Source organism: Parasteatoda tepidariorum, chromosome 2 (genome assembly GCF_043381705.1).
Source record: "Parasteatoda tepidariorum isolate YZ-2023 chromosome 2, CAS_Ptep_4.0, whole genome shotgun sequence".
Lineage (NCBI taxonomy): Eukaryota > Metazoa > Arthropoda > Arachnida > Araneae > Theridiidae > Parasteatoda > Parasteatoda tepidariorum.
The window spans coordinates 26720428-26741776 of NC_092205.1; the positions used below are offsets into that span (position 1 = coordinate 26720428).

A 21349-nucleotide genomic window follows, 5' to 3' on the forward strand; every position below is an offset into this window, starting at 1 on the left:
ATTAAGAAAAATATGTGAACTGTTTGCAATTTCAAATTAATATTGAAATGTACAGGTTTAGAATTTTCTGCAGTGAAAAGTTTTCGGAACTTCAGTATTCAAAAAAGTATACAAAAGCTAGACGTTAAGAACGTATCCAATGAGCGAGCAAAGCGAGCATTGGATAGCGAAGCAATCCGAAAAGAACTACGAAAGCAGTTCCGGGGGTTGACGAGCGCCAGCGAGCAGGGGACGAAGCCTCCTAGTATTTATATATAATGATAGACGGAGCTTGTATTTTGTTTCTATAGAATAAATTCCAATCATGAAATAGATACTTACTACCACTGCCACAATTTTTCTAGCACTACATTTTCTTTCTTTCGTTTTCGCAAAAAGGAACTGTCTATTTAAATAGACGCTAGACAAGAATGTGTTAAAAAAGTAAAGAAGCTGCTGTGTAATTTTAATAAATTTTTAAATAAATTTTGAATGAGTTAATAAAACCAATTAATTATTGAAATAACTGATAAGATTTGTATCAGTTTATAATTGATGATTCGAAAACCGCATTAATTAAAATTCAGCAGAATAGACAGAATAATTCAGCATTCACAGAATTAGAATTCAGCTCCGATGTATGGTAGTTAGTTTTTAGGAAACTAACTAGTTTTTTTCTTTTAAACACTTAGCAACGAATCCGCTTTCACAAATTGTCTTAACTTTTTATAATTCTATTCTAATGAAAATGAGTGAAAAGAAAATAATGGAATCTTTTTCAAATGTATTTCCGTTCGCTGTTTAGAATTTCACGGATGGCTATTTCTAAAACGTACTTTTGTCTTAAAGAAATTCACGCGTATCAATTCAGTCTGCAACTCAGTTTCACTGAATAAGACAAAATTTTTTTTCTTCCGTTACTTAAAAAAAAACAAATAAACTCAGAACTTTAAATTGTATTTTAACGAGAAACTTTAAAGAATGTTTATTTTTCTAAATGAAATTGTTCCTTTTTTTTGTTTGAATCTACCTGTTAATAAAATATTACCGGTTAGTCGATACGATTCTATATGATTCTCCGTTTAGTAAATTTGATTTAATTTAATTAACCTATTAATTTTCTCATTTCAGTTGACTTGATCTTGAATGTTTTATTTTCTCTTTCGCAACATGTAAATAACGAACAAGGATAATATTTATCTGTGGTAGTTGTACAATTGAATTGCATCAAATTCATTTATTTTTTAAATCTTTTGTAAACATCACTACATAATTATGAGATTACATATTTGATTCATGTATTTATTCTGAAGTTCCTTTTAAGTCATATTTATTAACGAAAGGGCAGTCAGTAAGTAAGTAGAAAAAATAAAGAACTGTTGCAGAGCCTTCCATAACTGGAGATAATGAATCCGTACTTGACGAAAAATGGCACGTTTCTTAAGAAATAATGCGTTTTTTGGTAGAAATAATCATATTCCGCCTTGGTTATAGTTTACTGCTGTACACTTGCTGTTTACAGAGCTTTCTCTAATATTTTATTGGTATTTAATCCAAAGCACTACAATAAAATGACTGATTATGAATTAACTAGTGGGCTGCGCCGCCTGCTCGCTAACGCTCTCCAACCCCCGAAAATTAATCTTATATGGTTTGCTTCGCAAACCAAGCTCGCTTCTCTCGCTACTAACTTAGTTACATTGCAAATGCACAAAATTCTAGGAATTCAAAACAATCATTCAAATCCATATAACAACTTTTTTTTTAAAAAAAAAATACATCTTTTTAGTAAATACTAAGTCATTAAAATAAATTTGAATTCAAATAAATGACATGTAATTCGTTAAACCTATTAGAAATGTGCTATAGTATAAAATCTTAAGATAAAATTTCTAAAACTGATATCTCTTCAAAAATGTTAAAATTTTGGTTATAATTAAGTCTATTAAAAATTGAAATAAGTGAATTGCAATGGAAAAACCTGCATAAACAAAACGTTATGTTTTTAAAAAATAATAACCATGAACGATTCACAACTTTGTTAAAAACGTAAGTATAAGTCTTAGAAGTTTGACATACAAAAGAAAAACTTGCAGAAACTAAACATTAATTTGCAATAAATACTAAATGCGAACAAATACTGAGAAAGATTAAGGGCTTAGCAAAAAAAAAAAATTACTATTAAAGATTAAGAACTTCCTAAAAAACACACAATTGTAAATTTCTGGACTTGGAGCTATCATTGTTAGGCTGTCAAATGATCTAACCCTAGAGAGGCCAACATTAAGTTGTCCATGACTAAAAACTGGTTTAGTCTATATAAATTCGCGAAAAAAAGCGCTTTCGTCAACGAAGATTACTCACTTCTGCCTAGCTTAATTGTTTGAGATTGCAGCAGCTGAATTGAACAACATGGTGATGCTCTCTCTCTGGTTATTTCAGTTTCCGTTTTTAAAAGCGCTATATGTTGAGCCACCTCATCTAGATTTGCCATGTGACATTTTTAGCAGCAATCATTGGTCGATTTTCTAACGTTGCCATTCGGGGAGTTGTAATGAGATTTTTTTTTGGTGCCGTGTAAGAGAAATATATATAGAGATAACAATTTAATTATAAAAAATTGGTTAAAAATTATAAAAATTTCTCCACCAATTGGTTTTATCTGATTTCGGTTTTGAAAATGGAATTCACTAAAATTTAAAAGCAGTAGCCTCTATTAATGAAAAAAAAAACGAATCTGTTTCTTGAATTTTAATAAAGACGGTATGGAATATATTCTAAAACACACAATTGAAAAAAAGAGAAAATATAAATTTAAGAAAAAAGATGTCTGTCTACTAGTTTCCTCTCAAATAAATGTTTAACATGAGCGTTTTTTAATTTCACAGGAACAAGTGATTAAAGAAAGGATTATCTCTTTCATTTATAGGTTAACTCGAATGACGTATAATATGAAGTACTGCCATTTGGCGATGTAATCTTAAAATGGGATGTCATTGCAATACCATTATATAATCAATTTTTCTTAAAATTAGTTTATAAGCTCTTTTTTATTGATCAACTGGTATGAAAATCTAAATTTAGGTTTAGAAGAATCTAAAAATTCTGAACATATAAATTTTTTTAGATTTTCCAATTCAAAATGTTTTTATCATTAACGAATTATTTAATAAGAATTATTTACTTCATCGAAAATCTACATTTTATTATGGACCTGCGTGCGAAATCGAGCACTTTACGATAGAATAGTTTGACGAGGACCGATACCGCGCACCCTCGGTCCCTACGCAGGCTGATCAAAGTGGTCACCCGCTTACTGACAGCAGCCAGTAATGCTTGTCTTCGGTGTTCTGCTGGGAATCGCGCCTTTACACGATCAGTCCACTGCGAGAAGTTTAAATTTAAAACTTTCTTTTTAAAAAATTAAATTTGAAAATTAAAAATAATGATTTAAAAGTTTCAGATTTATGTCGTAAATAAACGAAATTAAGTTCACTAACCTTCTTTATTTAGCGGGAGACTTTTTTTGAGCATAAGAAGGAAATTCTAAGAAAGCTCTCACACTTCTCCATAACAACAAAGCCTACCTCCGGGGTATGAAGATTGGAATCAACTTTCTTTTCCTATTTTCTTTTCTGTATTCCCATCGAAAAATACTTTAATTGTTCTTTTACGAATGCTTTACTGGGCAAACTGTTTGATCCTTAAATGGAGTTTGTAATGAAAAGTTTGAGTTAAAAAAAGTAGCTTACCTTCTTCAGTGATGCGTTCGATAGTTTTTTAACTGAAGTTAGATGAAACAAAACGAGTTATTTCATTATTTTAAAATAATAATAGTAATAACGATGAAATAATAGGATTTCCAGTTTTACTCCAAAAATAATCAAGTCGAAGCAACTTAATCATTTGAGTAATTGAAAATATATCTGATTTAGCAATGATTATAATTTAAAATACTAGAGGTCTCCGCCCCCTGCTCGCTGACNTTTCAGGGGACAAAATTAACTGCAAAAACTTTTTTTTAGAATAGAGAGATTTTTATTAAATTCAGATTAAATGTTTTCTTTTTGGATTTTACTGATTATTATGTTTTTAAAAAACGTTTTATGATAAATTTATTAAAACAAGAAACACAAATGATGCAAATTTTCAGAAATAAAATTTAATTCACAATTATTTTGAAAAAAGGTTCAGTTAAAGCCGGAACAAGACCTTATAAACTGGAATATAAATTTTTCTGTCTTTTCTTCTCTTCCCCCTCCAATTTATAAATTCCTTGTTGTTAATCATGGACAATATATATCATGCCTCATTAAAACTGTCTGACCAACCGGCCAACAGACCTATCAACTTTAACGTTCTTTAAAGTAGTTTTTTCGCTAGTGGTAGTGAAATACCAATTGAAGAGATATTGTAAACACATATTTAATTGACATTTAGCTAGCACTTAAAGCACAACATAAAAATTAGCTTGTTATTTATAGGTATGTTTAAACTGTTTAAATAATGGTTATCAAAATCACTTTGTTGTTGTTGTCGTCGTCGTTGTCAGCCATTAAACAGAGAGAGTGTGATTGTTCTTGTTTTCCAGTGGCGCCATCTATAGCCAAGAATTTGACTTCTGCCACACCCATACGTCCCACTCGTTTCTAGGGCGAACCCATTTATTCGTCCACGGATCGTAATTTTGACCTGAACCGGAGAATGATCATTCTCCAATTCAGCACCCCCAGAGATATTGGTTTGCTATGGGAACATGGAGAAATTTGTAACCAGACATATTTAACGTGCACCAGGTACCATTTACTACATGTGGAGTCTTCGGCCGGCTGGATTCGAACTCCCGTTCTCACAAACGTGAGTCCAGCGCCCTGCCAACTAGGCTATCCCGGCCATCAAAATCACTTTAATTTAAATATATTAAAATAAGAATCAAGTAGGAGTGTAAAAAATTTCTTACCACATTAAATATAGAAATAAAATATTATTCAAAATTCGAAAGAATTGGCAGGTATGGGTCAGTGCCACTTTCTGTGGCAGGCCCCGAGATTTTGCATCCATCGGAGGCAGAGAAATTTTTAACTTAGAGAAAAATTAACTAAAGTTATTATATTCTAAGGCTTCTACCCATCCGGAAAAGATTAGAAGCTGGCAGTAAGAACGCTTTATTTTAATCCTTCCTACAGGAAAATAATATTTACCAAAGCTATCACTATTTATTAATAAGTATTAGGTTGCTGTAAAAAAGTTCTGCAACACTTGGGAAATATGTTTATAGCTACAACACTTGTTTATAGCTACAACGAATCTAAACCCGAAGTTTTTATCCAAAGTCATTTAGAGCTTATTGGTGAAAATTTAAGCTAAGAACACAAAAAAACAACAACACAAAATGAGAATTCATGAAAGTTGAAATTTTCGCATGCGTTGCAGAACTTTCTTTACAACCTAATAAGAGATACATGATAAATGCACCTTTGTCATAGCAGTTCCTATGTTGTAATAGTCAGAAAAAGTTGAAAAGTTCTTATAACCGTTTTTTTATACTTTTCCAGAGAAGTATCAACTCTGATGTTCTAAAGCTGTTATTTACTCTAAATTGTATGATATTCTAAACTATAATAATATTTAAACTATATAATTAAACTATATGATAATTATTCGAATTTTAATTGTAATAATAATATAATTCTAAACTATATAAATTCTGTTACTTTTCATTGTGAAGAGGTAATCATTCCTGGTTGTCATGCTTGACATATATGACGCAAATTAGTTTCACTTTTCTGGTTAAGTTTCTTTTTTTTTTAATACTTTTTGCGCAGTAAAACTAAATGTAACTTAAAGTAAAAATAGGATCCCATTTCGCAAAGTACTTAAAATTAAAAAAATTCCCATAAATTGGAGTTTTTAAAAGAAACCACAACAAAAAAGCTTGTGTTAAATTTATAAACAAAAAAGGGCTCTTTATGGACAAACTTCAACTCCAGAGTTGCATTACTGTCACCTGTATAACGACTCGCATGGTATTTTTTTCAAGTTCAACCATAAATAACTTTCAAACTAATTGCTACAAGTTAATTTTTTTTTATTCAAACGTACTCTCTGTACATTTTTCACGCACTTTGCAATTTCAGTCTTTCAGTTTTTACTCAGCAAAATAAAATGTAACGTAGAATTTGAACATACAAACAAACAAAACAGCAGCGTTAGTTTTTCAGTATTAATAATAAATAAGATATTTTCAGCAAATGCCAATGAATGCCATGTCTTCCAAGTCGGTATGTACAAAAAATTCAGGATAATGTTTTGCATAAAAAGTGGTAATTAGTATTTGAAGAAAGTTATTTTAAGTTCCTCATATTAGATGTTAATGCTCTTGTTAATGCTCATAAATTTTTATTACTTGGTTAATCTCAAGTATATCATTTATGAAGTTACTTTTCAAATCATGAAGTAACTTTTTCCTTGCTTTAAATGTGAAAAAAGCATTGTTCTGGATTTTTAGGACAATTCTAACTCCGGATTCAGGAAAAGTACAAATGAAAAAGTTGGAGACGCAAGTATTAAGGCATTTTAAGCAAGTCTTTTGTTTGTATATTATCTTTTTCTCGTCGGTTTATATTTTGTTGATATTGTGACTTATTCATAACATGTAAAGTACAACACGAGAATCTCATGAGTTATAATAATATTTGTCGCATAATAATATAAAACATTTACCTATGAAACTAATTTCTCTTGAAGTTATTTTTAAAGCTTGGTTTAACAGGATTTAAACCGGATGAATGAAACTTTAAGTGGGAAGAAATGAAAACATTTTAACTGCCTTTCAGACTTTTTTTGAAAATCTTCAGAGTAAGACGGCGTATTAAATATTTAAAAAATGTTTTCTAGTTGTAAAATAGCTAGAGACAACACATTCTTATTCGAATGTCACCAATAGGTGTTAAAGGGCGGAGTTCTGAGACATAAGAGGAATGTCACGGTAAAATCACGATTACAAACACAGTTAAAAAGCGCGCAGCGTTACCGATTTGACACCCAGACAATACCTGATTGTTTTGGTGTGAAAGTGGTGACCCATTTAAGTATTTTTAAAAAGATATTTCCAATTGCTTGAAATTGCTATTCTTATTTTTATAATGAACGAAAAATAATGTGTTTTTAAACTATTCGTAATACTACATGCCACGCCGTTCAACAATGAAATTGTAAGTTAGGGAGAGAAAAAATAGAAGTCGTTCCGTAATAATTTGATTCTAAATCCGAAAATAAAGGTTAATAATTCGTGCTTTAATTTAATTAAAAAAAGAAAACAATAATAATTTTTTGAGTTTGTAGTTTGAAGTTTTTTTTATTGAAGTTTCAAAAATCTATTTAATAAAAATAAAACCTAATTTCATTTAAAGAGAAGAGGGGACCAGCTCCTAGACCACATTAATCTCACATCATCAGGGTTAGAGTGGTCTAAAACATATGGTGAAACATGTATTAAAACATGTAACCCCATGTCATGGGGTTAGTAAGGACATTTAATCTATTGTGAGTTAAAAAATGGAGATAAAATCAAAATGAAACTAATTTTAGTCTAAAAACACAATTTTGAAAAAATAATCTCAAATATGCAGAATATAATACAGAAATGCCAACTACTCAGACTTTTTGAAAAAGTTTTAATAAATCGGGTGTGAATTACAAAGTAAAATTTGTAAAATAAAGATAATTATGCGTACTTTTTAAAAGAGAAACCACGAAATTAAAGCAGTAAGGTTGCCTTTCATGTGATACTTCGGATTATTGATAAGTAGCGTTGAAAAATATATTGAAAAAGAAAATTACTAAACTCAAAATTACTAAAGTTTCGCACCCATTAGAAAATACTTTTTTGCAAAGCGGAATAAGTTATCATCTCTGATAATANTAATGTGATAATATGTAGAGGTAATTTTGTCCTGCCTTGCTCAGTAAATTTTGTCATCTGCGTAACTTTTTTCGGAGTGAATCCATATAATATGAGGTTTTGTTTCACTTGTTCTTCTGTAATTTCTACCGGAATACTTTTAATGACAACTCTGATTGGCTTTTCTTCATTTAATTGGAAAGTATGGTATTTTATCTGTAAGTCATCTAGTATATCTATGGTACGACGCCTATGAAGGTAAACCAGTTTACGAAAGAGCTATTTAATAGAAAATATATTAAAAATTAGAAACTGGTAGCAAATGTGTCTAAAAATTTGTTTAATTTATGAATAGGATTGGCTAGTCTGTCTTATTCACTTGTCAAACACTGCAAATTCAATTCTCAAATATATATGATAAATTTCTTTTAAGCAATTTTAAAATAAAATTTGGGTTCATGCGCTCAACTGGATCACTTTTTAAATAATTTGCGCAGACTACTTTTAAAATCCCCTGTAGCGGCTTTCGGGCTGTGGCGGATATAGTAGGTAATGGGTGCAACACACCGGAAATAAGACTTCGCTGTGCCTTATTTTTTAATTCATAAACTTCAAAATTTTTTAAAAGAGATGAAAATTAAAAATTCTTAATAAGATTTCTTTTATGTTTACTATTAAATATGAACCCTGAGAATGTTTTTATTTAAACATGAATAATTTGAAGTGTAAGTTTAGCCATAGTTAGTAGTTTTTAAACGATTCTCCAAAAAAATTTGAAAATATGGTTCATTATCATAGTTGCCTCAATTCCAGTATATCTAACACAGACTTCGAGCTGCATCCATTTTTTTAAACACGTATTTGGAGCTCTTATGGGTTTAATTCATCAAGGATTGGATGTACTGTTTCTCAGCACAGTAATCAGTATAAAACATTATTTCATAACGAAACTAAAAATTTTTGATTTAATGATAATAATTACAAATACATGTTCGGTACCTTAGTACTGAATGTGCTTTTCGATCACTAAGTTATGCCATCTTTCCTCGTTCTTATATTTTTCTTTTTTTTCACTTCGTATAAGCTCAAATAAATTAATTTAATAAGTTGAAAATATTTTCAATAAAAATTAAAATTTAATACTCTAACCTGTCACCCTTCATTCTCATCCGAAAAACCGTGCTTCCTTTCTATTAAATTTGCGTACTTCTGCTTCGATTTTCGGAGTCTCAGAGGTATTTTACAGCCAACCACAGAAACTGCTCCCACACTGACGACATGATAATGCCTCACTGATGACGCTGCCCCGTAGGCCAGTGCTTCCATTTTTGTTTCTTTTCTTTGCTCTTTCTTTAGTAGATATTTTTCTTTTAGGTAGAGTTAAGATGCTGTTTGGATTATTCACGATTTCCCGTTATGCTGCGGTGGGATCATTCCTACTTTAATGTTATTTATCGAATTTATGTTAGATAATTAATTTATTTAGATTTATAATTTCTTCATATAGATAATTAAACTTTGACAGCTTGCATAAAATATGTAACTTTTTAATTATATCATGAAATCTAATTATATCCTTTCCAGGCGCTATCATGGCTGCAGCCCTCAGATGCCAAAGAAGTTGCCAAGAAAGCCACATTAGATCCAGGTACTATACAAATGCTGAGCAACATCCTGGACTCTCTAGACAATTTTCGAAACGACAGGTTGAGAGACCTGGAGAAAATCAGGCTGACAGCGCCTGCGGGGAATGTGTCTATTGTGAACCTCACGGAACCCATGTCGTTGCCTTCAGACAACAGTTCAGTGTCTGAACACATCAAAGCACTCAAAGAAGGAATCATGGGACACAATCCTGTCAAGAAAACATTCGGATACAAAGTCACTGTTTATACAACGCCCATAGAGAGTGACAAAAAAGGTAATGAAAATACCTTGCTAATAAAACATGTAATATGTTCTTTACCACTATCTAAGAAACAACATGTGCTGTCAACCTGGAATTATTAGCTGTCCGTGATATTTATTGGGTTAGGGAATTAACAATTAAAAAAGCTATTGTTTAAAAAAAATTCCCGCCATTTAAATGCGTTGCATCAGGAATTTTGCACATATCTTTGAATTATTTAAATGCCGTTGCGGTCAAACTGTTCTTAAACATTTCACGGAAAAACAAATTTTGATCGAAAATTTTATGTCAAGCAGAACATTTTGGCAAGTGCGACCTTATACAGTGCGTTACAGACAGAGTCATAGTTTGAAATTTCTCAAGGCATTTAAGCCCCGAAGGTGCCTTTTACCTTTTGAGTGACATTTCAGAATATGGACCAAGTAGGTATTGTTCCGAAGGCTGTAGTAATTAGTTTATTTATATTATTGTTCCTCTTCAGATTTTTATTAATTGTGAGGCCCGAATATGTGGCAGTCTAACAATAGGTATTTCATTTCCGATTTCCAGTTATTCTAAATGTAAAGTGTTAAAGTTTCTCTGTTTTTTTTTCTTCAAATTTTGAGCAAGAAGTTTGACCTTCCAGTTATAGCACTAAGTTTCAAATTCATGAATTTTAAATTAACAGTGCATTTTAAGTAAAGCGACTTACTTTAGCTCTTAGTGATTTACAAAATAAAGAGGCAATAAGTTTAAAGGCAATTAGTTTTACATTACTAGTGGTTTGAATTATTTGTTGAATTAGTGTTGCCAGACTGGCTACACCACATCAAATGTTAAAGAGATAATGCTATTTCCTTAATTTGTAAAATATCACCGGATAAACGTTAGTAAGTTCTCAAACTTCTCCGAAGACTTTTTTTGACTATTAGAAGTAGTAGCAGAAAAATTTATGCTTCAACAATGACATGAATGCAAACGATTTTGCTTTTAGCAAAGAGCATAAAAATATGTCAAACTATACATGACTTCATTATAGTTAACTTTTTTAGCTTTGGTATGGACTGGCAAAATGCGTATTATATCGAGTTGTGAATTATTGGATGCAGTGGTAGCTAATTTAAGTTAATCAAATTTCAGTTAATCAAATTAAGAATTATTCATTAACTTATGAATTTTGCTATCACTAAAAGAATGTCCACAAAATGGAGCGAATTGATATCTGTGCATTTGATTTGAAAGCATTTTTATTAGCACGACATTTTAATAACTTAAAGATCTAAATAAATGATCGATTATGTGTGTTGAAATATTTTGAATTACTTCTTAAAATCATTTGCTTAATTAATTATCATTTCAATACGATTTTAATTAAGCATGAGTTGATATTACACTTACAGATTCTACAAAAATAGATATCACGCTTATAGTTGATATTACACTCCCTACTAACACTTCTATACCAACTCCATATTAACAGTTTTTCTTTTAATTGAAAAAATATTTTCAAAATTGTAATAGCTAAAACATTTTATAACTGTCGTTGAACAGTAGACCCAATTTTGGGTATACGACTACCAATGTTTAATTCCGAAACCTTGTAATTTTGAACACAATCCAGAAGATAAAGAAACTAATGGATCATGTATGGGGAGAAATTTGACTTTTTTGATGGAACTAACCCGCATTTGCGTTACATGGAGAGGAAAGCCACAAAAACCTTCCACGGTAAGCCTTACGGCAAGGGGACTCCAACCCACGATACGTTTACCTCTGACGATATTTTACGTCAACACCGTGGTCGGTGCGAGCCGGGTGCGGAATTCGTATTGACCAGCCAACGCTGGGATTCGAAACCGGTTCACTTTATTGGAAGGCGAATGCTCTATTCCCTGAGCCATCATGGCTCTTGCTAAAACATTTTCTAAATCCAAACATGTAGTTTAATAATGAACAGATTAAACACTTTTTTTAGATCCCTGGGAGGCTCTGCTCCCGCTTCGCTTCGCTCACCAGACCCTGTGGTTGCTTCTCATTCATCATTGAAGATAAAGAGAGAAGAACCATTTATGTCCAATTTTTTAAGGAAAAAAAATATGATTGAATTGCCATCTGCTGCCTTTTGAGGATGACTAAATTTTGGCAAATGAATAACATGGAAAATCGTTACCTCCACCTTCTTGAGAGTTATGAGTCAACGAAGATGGGCCGTGATGTGGAAAAACAGGCATGCGCAAATTCGTTTTTTTCTTCTCAGAATCAGCTTTAATAGACATAAGCCGCTTTTCACCCCTGATCTTTCTTAAAAATCGAAAAAAAAAGCTAATTTTGTTTGGAAAACATAGAGTTATTTTAATTTTATGTAAGCAATTTTATTAATATGTGAATCGTTACAAAATGAAAGGATAGCTGGATTTGTAAAATAATTAAATGTACTTAAATGTGTATAAAATTAAGGATTTGGACATGCGACACAAGCAAGACACAATAATAATGTGAAAAGTAATTTTATAACGAACAATATAAAAGATAACCTTATATCATATAACAATTCACATTGGAAACAGTTTTTGCCTCTCTTCATTCTTTATATTTTTAAAAATTTCGAAATAAATCTTAAGATGTATATCTAGCAGCATTTAATCTATCTCTTATATTTTATTTATTCATTTTTTTGCTACTTTTAACATCAAATCGAGCATATAAAATGAAAATAGTGAGAGATAAATTTTTCTACAACAAATAACTATTATTTAAAAAACAAAAAACAAAAAAGGACAACTCTGTATGGAAAAAAATGGTAGAGCAGACTTATTTCCAGATCAATAGGTACCAGCTTGTCTGGAATGTAAAGGCAACCTGTGAAAAGCTGGCCAAATTACCGATGGTATTATGCCGGTGGTTTTGATTTTGTGATGCCTTAACCTCCGTGACTTTCCTGGCTCACAGCGTACTGTTACAGGAATACTTTACTTTTACATATTTGTTTGTAAAGCGGAAATTTCTTTATGTTGCCCACTACTTGATTTTTAAAAAAGAACTTTGCAGATCCAAATATTATGGAAACCATTTCAGTTGTCAACATCACAACAAACAATATACATATTCTCAATAATACGTGGCAGACAGTACTGTGTACTTTTTTAACCGCCGTTAAACAGCCGACGTAACTTTGAGTTTACGACCACCAATGTTCAACTCCGAAGCCTTGTAATTTTGACCCTAATCAAGAAGACAAGGGAACACCATGATCAAGCTTTGGGAGAAATTTTGTCTTTGTGGTAGACTTTATGATGGAACTAATTCACCATTGCGTGGAGAGGAAAGTCACAAAAACCTCTAACTCTAACCCATAAGGACTCTAACCTATGATCCGATTAACGCTTCGTTCTGCTTTCGGTCTGGTTTACTGGTCGATAAATGCTCGGGCCCTCGCGTTTTAGCACTAGATTATGTGACTATTCTTTTTTTTTTCTTTCAATATTTTAAATTTAGACAACAGAAAAATTTATACACATTGCTCTCATAATGGCAAACTTTTTTTACTGTTTGGTTGCCGACTACTGTTGTATTACTGCTGCCCTAAATAAACATGCGTTAAAACAAATTAGATTTTTCATGATTTTTTTTACGGAATTTAGGGTAGGATATTTAAAAAAAAACAACATTATTTTTGTATTTTTTTTAATCCGAAAACAACGATCTTATCTCAAGTTCAAGTCGAAATGTATTTACAAATATAATAAGTTACATTTTGTAAATAATCCAGGAAAAACATTCGATAAAAAATGTCTCTTTTGCCGCTTGGTAGCCATGCGAATAACAGTAGAAAAACAAATAAACAAATCAAAGCAAAAAGCTGGAAAATAACTTCCGCCACTATTTCAGCCCTAAATGACACGTCAAATTTCTCTTTTTTTATTGTCTGCTTTTTCATTTAATTAAAATAATAATTATAAAAATACGATACATAGACAAAAAATTGAATTCCAAGGTTTACCGACGTATCTCTTGGTTCATTGGTGACATGATCAGATCGTTTTTGTTTCATAAATTCCCATTGAAGAATTTTGTTTCTAGAACAATTTTTCTACAACTATCTGCACATTGTAGATCAAAATTAAATGCTTGTTGAAGTCTCAACGGTCCGTTAAACATACCCACTTAAGCTTCCTGCGGACACTCGAATGTAAGATAATGTTCCAAAGTTCTACCAAGGGTTGGTTCTACGAGTCCTCGATCTCCTCAAGCGTGGGAAAAAGTCTCGAAAATGTTTTTTTTTTTGCTTCAAAAGAACGAAAAAAACGTGCACACTCTCACTTTTTTTGATAGTTATCTTGTTGGTGACAACATTTTTTTTCACAACCGTGAAATTAGATTTGTGGTGTAAATGAGAAGAAAAAAAATGATCTAGTTTTTATTTTAAATGTAACATTTTATGTAAACTTAATTTAAACATTGTAATTATGATGTAATTTGTCACTGCAGTCTACGCTTGATATGACAAACCAAGTCATACTGGCGTAATACCATTATGTAGTTATATAGTAAGAACTATGCAACTAACAAAATAATTAATAATAATGCAACTTGTTTCTTATTATGTTACTGGTAAGCAAGAATAATGGAGAATATTGAACTAAGAATAAACTTTTGTTCTAACATTCGGATCTTCACGTTTTAGGACTCAATGGTTCGACTGGTGATCTCACATATGATAATTAATTAGTTGCAGACGATATTTTAAGTTACGTAATTGATATTTTGACGCCCGGTGGCTGAGCGGTAGCACTTCGCGCTGTCGTGCCACAGGTCCCTGGTTCGATCCTCGGGCCGGACAAGGTTGACTCAGCCTTTCATCCCTTCAGTGGGTCGATAAATGAGTACCGAGCATGCTTGGGAACTAAACACAGGGGGTTTCGCGTTCGGCTGACCACCTGACCGGAACATCTGCTCCTGCACCCCAGAGCCCAAGGTCAAGAAAACTGAGATGGGCACAGTAGGCCTTGGCCCTCTATGGGCTGTCGAGTCACTGAGTTTTTTTTTTAATTGATATTTTAAGACACAAAATTGAATATTTTAAGATACAAAAATTGTACTTTCTTTGAATAAACACACCTTTTTTTCCCCGAAGGATTCAGATTTCTGACCCTAGAACTATAAGGAGGGTCCCAATAGTTTGGTCAATAGAATGGTCGAAAGTTTAGAAATCTTAGCGTTTTTTTTTTTTTTGCGAATTTAATCCTATTTCGAGAAATTTTCAAGCGATTTGGAAATTTTTGCACACAATTATGAAATTTATTTTTCTAAACGTAAAAAAATAAAAATAAAAATGTCGTAATATATACTTATTATCTTTTTTTTACTTTATTAGTGAAATCGATCCTAAGAAATCGAAATACGACCATCAATCCCTTGGGGACGAGTGATTCAGAAAAGCATTCGTACAAAATCAGAATCATGTTGTAATTAAATTAAAAACGGTAACTTAAATGTAGTCGTTGCTAATTTGACAGACTTACTTTGCTTTTACTTTAATTATTGTTAGTTTAATCAGATATATAATCAATGTTAATTCAAAGTATAACTAAATAGTTTTATTTTGAGCAAAGTAATGGTGAATTAAATAAATCAAACAGTTATAACTCCACCCACAAATAAACTGCTAAAGAATTACTTTGATTACCCGCTTTATCTTTTTACCCTGGTTGATACGGCTGTATGCTGGTACGTATTTGTGACAGTCGACGCGAAAGGGTTAAGACTGAATCCTAGGAACGTGAAGCTCTGATCATCAGAGCTTAGTTTTTATTTATTGTAAATCATGAACTGTATCTTTAGAGAAAAGAAATGAGTCAAGTTAGCGTTAGCGTTGGAATTAGTTACGAATGAAGAAATTACTAGATTAACGATACAGAAGTTGTTTGTATGATAGATAACATGAAGAACTGGTCAAATTGCTGATGGAAAAGATTTTGTACCAGAAGAAAGAGGAAAAATAGCAAAAATAAATGAAAGTAAAGTAAAAGGAATCGGAAATAGAGGCAAAGAAGACTCAGAAATTGAATTCAAAACATTAGAAACTGAAAAGAGAATACGACAAATGGAAGACGAACACGAAAAACTAAAGAAAGCATACAAACGAGCTACAAATATTAAGAATTTCTTGTTAAAAATGGGTCATATTCCAAAGTATTATCGATGGTTATACGAAACTAAAGAAACATTAAACATTATAAAATAAAGTTAATTTCGCAATTCACATCATCCGTTAAATAAACCGGCAAGTTCAATAGTGCCAGCTCTACCAGACGTGGCGAGAATTTTAAGTGTCGCTAATACCCCAGACCAGTAGAGTGGAATTAGAAAATGAGACAGATAGTGAAGAAGTGCTTACGGAAATTGTTTCAGTGAGCAACGCAGACCTATCAATATAGGAAAGAATTAGAGAAGTCAGATGAAAACACTGTAAAGTTTCTTTTCCAAAAAAAAAAATTAGACAATAACCATTTTGCCAGTGGGTAACCTGTGATCGTCATGCGGCGACCACAGTTTTCTTCATTTTGTAGGGAATCGTATTTTATATTTTTTTGTATATTGTTTTAGTTTATACACATATTAGAGCCTTATGAGAAAACTTAACAATTTAAATGTTGTTGGATTTTGGCTATAAGGTATTTATGCAGTGCATTATTATAATGATATTTAGTCGGCGCTCACTTATATCACTACCTTTATACGATTCGCGATTTTTTCTTTCCACTGCCCACCCGATTGGCACTTAGATAGTGTAAAGAGTGAAAGAGCATTCATGCCTTGTCCGGTATTCGAACCTAAGACCTTTCTGATGACAGGTGTCAGCTCCCTGACCACTGCACAGTCCGGACGGGCCGATTCATGATTACAAAGGTGGTCGAATGGAGGACGAGACACAAACGAACTCTTCAGTGGGAAAAAATTGTCCAGGAAAGACGCGTATTTTTCGTTTGGTGGCGAAATTTTGTTGTTTTGTTTAGCAATCAGAAACATCAGAGAAAAAGGAAATGAAGGTTAGTAGATGGAGTAGGGAGATCAGATATCTCAGAGAGGGATATATATGATCAATGACGTAAATAGGATAAGTGTTTTTCTGTTTGATGTGAAATGTTGTGAATCGTGAATTTTTATTGATGGCTAGATTCGTTTTTTTTCTCATTTTTTTTTTATGAAAGTTTTAAATTTATTTCTTGCTCAATGCTTATTTCTTGCTTCAATTGAATCATCATTATCTCCTTTGAACAGTCAGTTTAAGCAATGACATTTGAAGCAATGACAATTTCAGTTTTTTTTGTGTTTGTTTACTAAAGCAAATTTTTTTAAAGCAAATATAATTTTTACTTGACTTTGATCAGAGCTACAGAAAACGACCATTTGTCGATCTGACTTATTGCTTATTTGTTTGAATTATTTAAATGCAGTGGCTTGACAATATTTATTGAAATATTAATACGTTACTATCATCAGGAGAAAACGCTTCTGAAACAACTACGGAAAGTTTGTAGTAATAGAAGGGTTTAAAACTATTGTTGACTTTTCGAAGAAAAAAAAATGCATCCATTTGCATTTAAGGCAATGTTGTCAATAAAATAAGAAAGGAAACTGATGTTCTTCAATTGTTTTTCTTTTACAGAGGGTAAACCTGTCTTAGTGACACAATATGTGGGAGGAGATATGTTGCCAGAATATCATAAAAAGGAAATTAGCGAAGGTCCAAAGAGAAGAACGGATGATCCAGACGATCTGCAGGAATCAGCCAATCATCCAGAAAAACATCTAGTCCGTTCCAGTGAAAGGTAAGGAGACTTTTATGCAAGTCAAATAATTTATTTGGGACTAATGATAACGTACAGTGTGCACAGGGAACAGCTTAATAACTTTTCATCTAATGATCAAATTTCTACGATTTTAAGATGCTATCTTAAGAGGCTGTAACGCATCAAGCCATATTATACCCATTGGCATACGAAGACGTCTGAGAGACGTCATTTGTTTCTTATGTCAAAACAATAATTGACGTGTCTCAGACGTCTTCAACACAGAGATGCCAACTTGCTCCTGACAGCAAATAAGTATTTCAAAGTGGTAGTTTATCAATGGTGATTCTTGGTTTAATAATTTCAATCGAGTAGATTTTTATCCACCGCTATTTCTAAATAATTCGCAGGCATATATAATTCACCATTTTATGGTAGTTATGTCATGCTATACCTCTCTAAAAAGCAAGCAAAAATAGTAAAATATTTGTAAAATTTAATTTGTAGATATTTACCGTTTTTTTTAAAACTATTTTGGCGTGTCCGGAGCAGTTGGCGTCTCTGTCAACATCTGATGTTCCATAAAAATCTCGTGCTTCTATTTTTAATTTATTGCGTAATATGTTTTGCTTCCTTTATTCATGCTTTTGTTAGACATTAATATATTTAGTCTCTATAATACTTAATTGAGAGCAATAAAGCGACGAAATCAGAATAAACGTACGTTTTCTGAAACGAGTTCGAAATCTTTATCCCTAAAAATGGGGTCCCAATAGTTTGGTCAGGACAGCTGTCGAAAGTTTGGTCCCCTAACATTTATAAATTATTAGCGACTACCACTTTTTTCTGCACGGTTATAAAAAGTACAGTTACAAATTTTCTTATGAACAATACGTATGTTATAATTGTAAATATGTTGTGAGTATCAAGGAAAATTAATTTCTCTCCCACTTAAAAAAAAAAAAAAAAAAGAAAGTCGAGAAAATATTCATTTACTATTTTTTCCTTATTCTTTCGTATTTACTTCATAACACCTACTGTGTTAAAAAGCAAATGTTCTTACTTCTTTTAAAATAACCAAAAAGTTTTTCGGAATTTGAAACTACTATAATCTACACCAATAGCATTTATCATTTTTGTTCCTGATACTTTACTTACGCATTAAATTACTGTCGGGAATTACATTATATAATTGGTTTTTTAATTCAAAAGAGGTACAGCAAATTTTATTTTCTTCTTTGATTTCGTGAACAATTACTTTACACTTGCAAAGAAATCTACTTGCTACGTGAGTGAGAAAATTGATATTAACGGTAACAAAGCTTATAATCTAATTTTGGATTCATAAATGAGCAATTTTCATTAAGAGTGTTTTAGCCAGTTAACATACATAAATAAGCTTAAATAAATTGGTATTAAATAAATTAGCTTAAATATCTGGTGGTTAGGAGGCTTTTGAAACATATTTAGAATTAGCCGAATCTCGGGAAAATTTTATTTCTTAACGTCTACAAGTTTTTAAAATTTTTTGCTTAAAACGAAGCAGATGGCATCTTCGATTCTCTGAAAAATTACTTTTTCCAATATTATGAAATGACGAGACTAGCATTTAGTGGAGTGGCATGGTATAAAAATGTATAATAATGGGTCCCTCCAATTTTTGATAGGAGGAGATCTCAAATTTCAGCTAAAAATATTCAAGTGGTGGTAAAATTAATACTACAAAATATATACCTTGTTTTTAAAAATGCATCATGAAGCTTTCTTGATGGCCATAAAGAATTGAAAGCCGATTGCATGAATAGAAATCTGATACATGTTAGACGAATATTATCTAAATCGTAGTGGTTGGAAAATTAGGAATATTTCAAATATTGGTGAGTGGATTGCTACCTCTTGAATATTTTTGGCAGATGTTTGGGGTCTCCGCCTATCAAAAATAAGCACGAACTTTCCGAAATTCCCAATAATTGTTAAAAACATAAAATTATCACCACTGTTAATACATGATAAGAGCATGATTTTACGATGTTGGGGAACTTTATATTCCACTTTTTATGGGCTATACGGGGTGGAGGAGAAGGTGTTAAGGAGAATAGACAAAAAATGCAACTTAAACAAATGAGATGTAATTCCGATGATGAAGCGATTTTATTTTTGACATAAATTTCCTATTCTAGTATATGTAGTGATTGTTGAAATTAAGTTACTATAGCTCATAATGTTTATTTTTTGTTTCTATGTGTAGTGAATATAGAATTTCATCATTAATTTTTTTTTTTAATCTTAGTTTTCCATTCTAGTATGTGTCGTGAATATTGAATTTCTTCAGTAGTTTTATTTTTAATCTTGATTTTCTATTCTAGTATGTGTAGTGAATAATAAATTTCTTCAGTAATTTAATTTCTAATCTTAATTTTCTATTCTAGCATGTGTAGTAAATATAGAATTTCTGAAGTCATTTTATTTTTAATCTTAATCTTCTATTCTAGCATGTGTAGTGAATATCGAATTTCTGAAGTCATTTTATTTTTAATCTTAATTTTCTCTTCTAGAATGTGTAACGAATATCGAATTTCTTCAGTAATTTTATTTCTAATCTTAATTTTATATTCTTGCATGTGTAGTGAATATCGAATTTCTTCAGTAATTTTATTTCTAATCTTAATTTTCTATTCTAGCATGTGTAGTGAATATCGAATTTCTGAAGTCATTTTATTTTTAATCTTAGTTTTCTATTCTAGTGTGTGTAGTGAATATCGAATTTCTTCAGTAATTAATTCTTAATCTTAATTTTCTATTCTAGCATGTGTAGTGAATATCGAATTTCTTCAGTAATTTTATTTCTAATGTTTCTTTTCATTCGTGTACGCGCACTGAAAGCTGGACATGTTAGGTCATTTTTATTTTAGTATTTAGTGTTTTTATTTAACATTCCTGGTGAACTAGTTTTTTAAAACTTTTGATGTCATATTTATGCTTTGTTTTTCTTTTTGTTTTTTAATGTTAGTGCTCATCTGCCGATCCACGTGAGTGTATCAAATGCTGGGGGTGGTGAGGGTCACGAAGAGTCGTCTCAGGAAGGCCATACTGATCACAACAGAAAAACAGAACACTCAGACATAGTTGAAAAAGGTCACCAGAATGGTCATCGTCTTCACACCAATTTAGCCAAAGGCCACGACCACGAAAAGCACAGCGACAAGCACGACGAACATCATAAAGAGACAGAGAAGGAGAGTCACAGGCAGGACACCCAAGCACACGACAAAGGTGGAGCTTCACAACAAGGAATCAGAGAAAGAACCGAGATTGAATACTACGAACGTGGTATGAAATGGTTCTTTTTTTTAAGAGAAACACCGGCAGACTTTAACAGTCGTTGCGAAGTATTTCTTACAAAGGTAGTGAACTAGAAATACTTAATCGTCATCGGCCGTGAGGAGGTGCATACTGTTTGTCTAAGATAGGTACTCGATCGAAAATTTGCTGAAATCTGCGGCAGTCTGGTGCTATGGAAACAACTTCGATGAAGAGGTCTCCTTTTCTTTCGCCGAAACCAGTCCTAAAGAGGGACCCCGCATCCCTACTTGAAATAATCATACCTTGCGACCATAGTCACTGCCACAGCTCCAGACGAATGTCTGGCAGAGTACCGATCGTAGACTAACAGTACTTGGTGGAAGTAAATAATGCCATAAAAACAAATAATTTTCATTATTGAAAACTACACAACAAATGCTCAAGTGAACGATTACTACCTGCAATACAGTTAAATAAATATTA

General features: G+C 31.9%; 1 protein-coding gene across 1 annotated transcript in view; it reads left to right on the forward strand.

Moving 5' to 3' along the window:
* The window catches only part of LOC107443548 (sarcoplasmic reticulum histidine-rich calcium-binding protein-like), a 50409-nt gene that overhangs the window by 17298 nt on the left and 11762 nt on the right, over nucleotides 1-21349 (forward strand). Inside the window, exons 2-4 of the mRNA XM_043045635.2 lie at nucleotides 9467-9803; nucleotides 17440-17602; nucleotides 20574-20893. Of these exons, the coding sequence (XP_042901569.1) occupies nucleotides 9467-9803; nucleotides 17440-17602; nucleotides 20574-20893 (820 nt within the window). The remainder of the gene's footprint in view (nucleotides 1-9466; nucleotides 9804-17439; nucleotides 17603-20573; nucleotides 20894-21349) is intronic.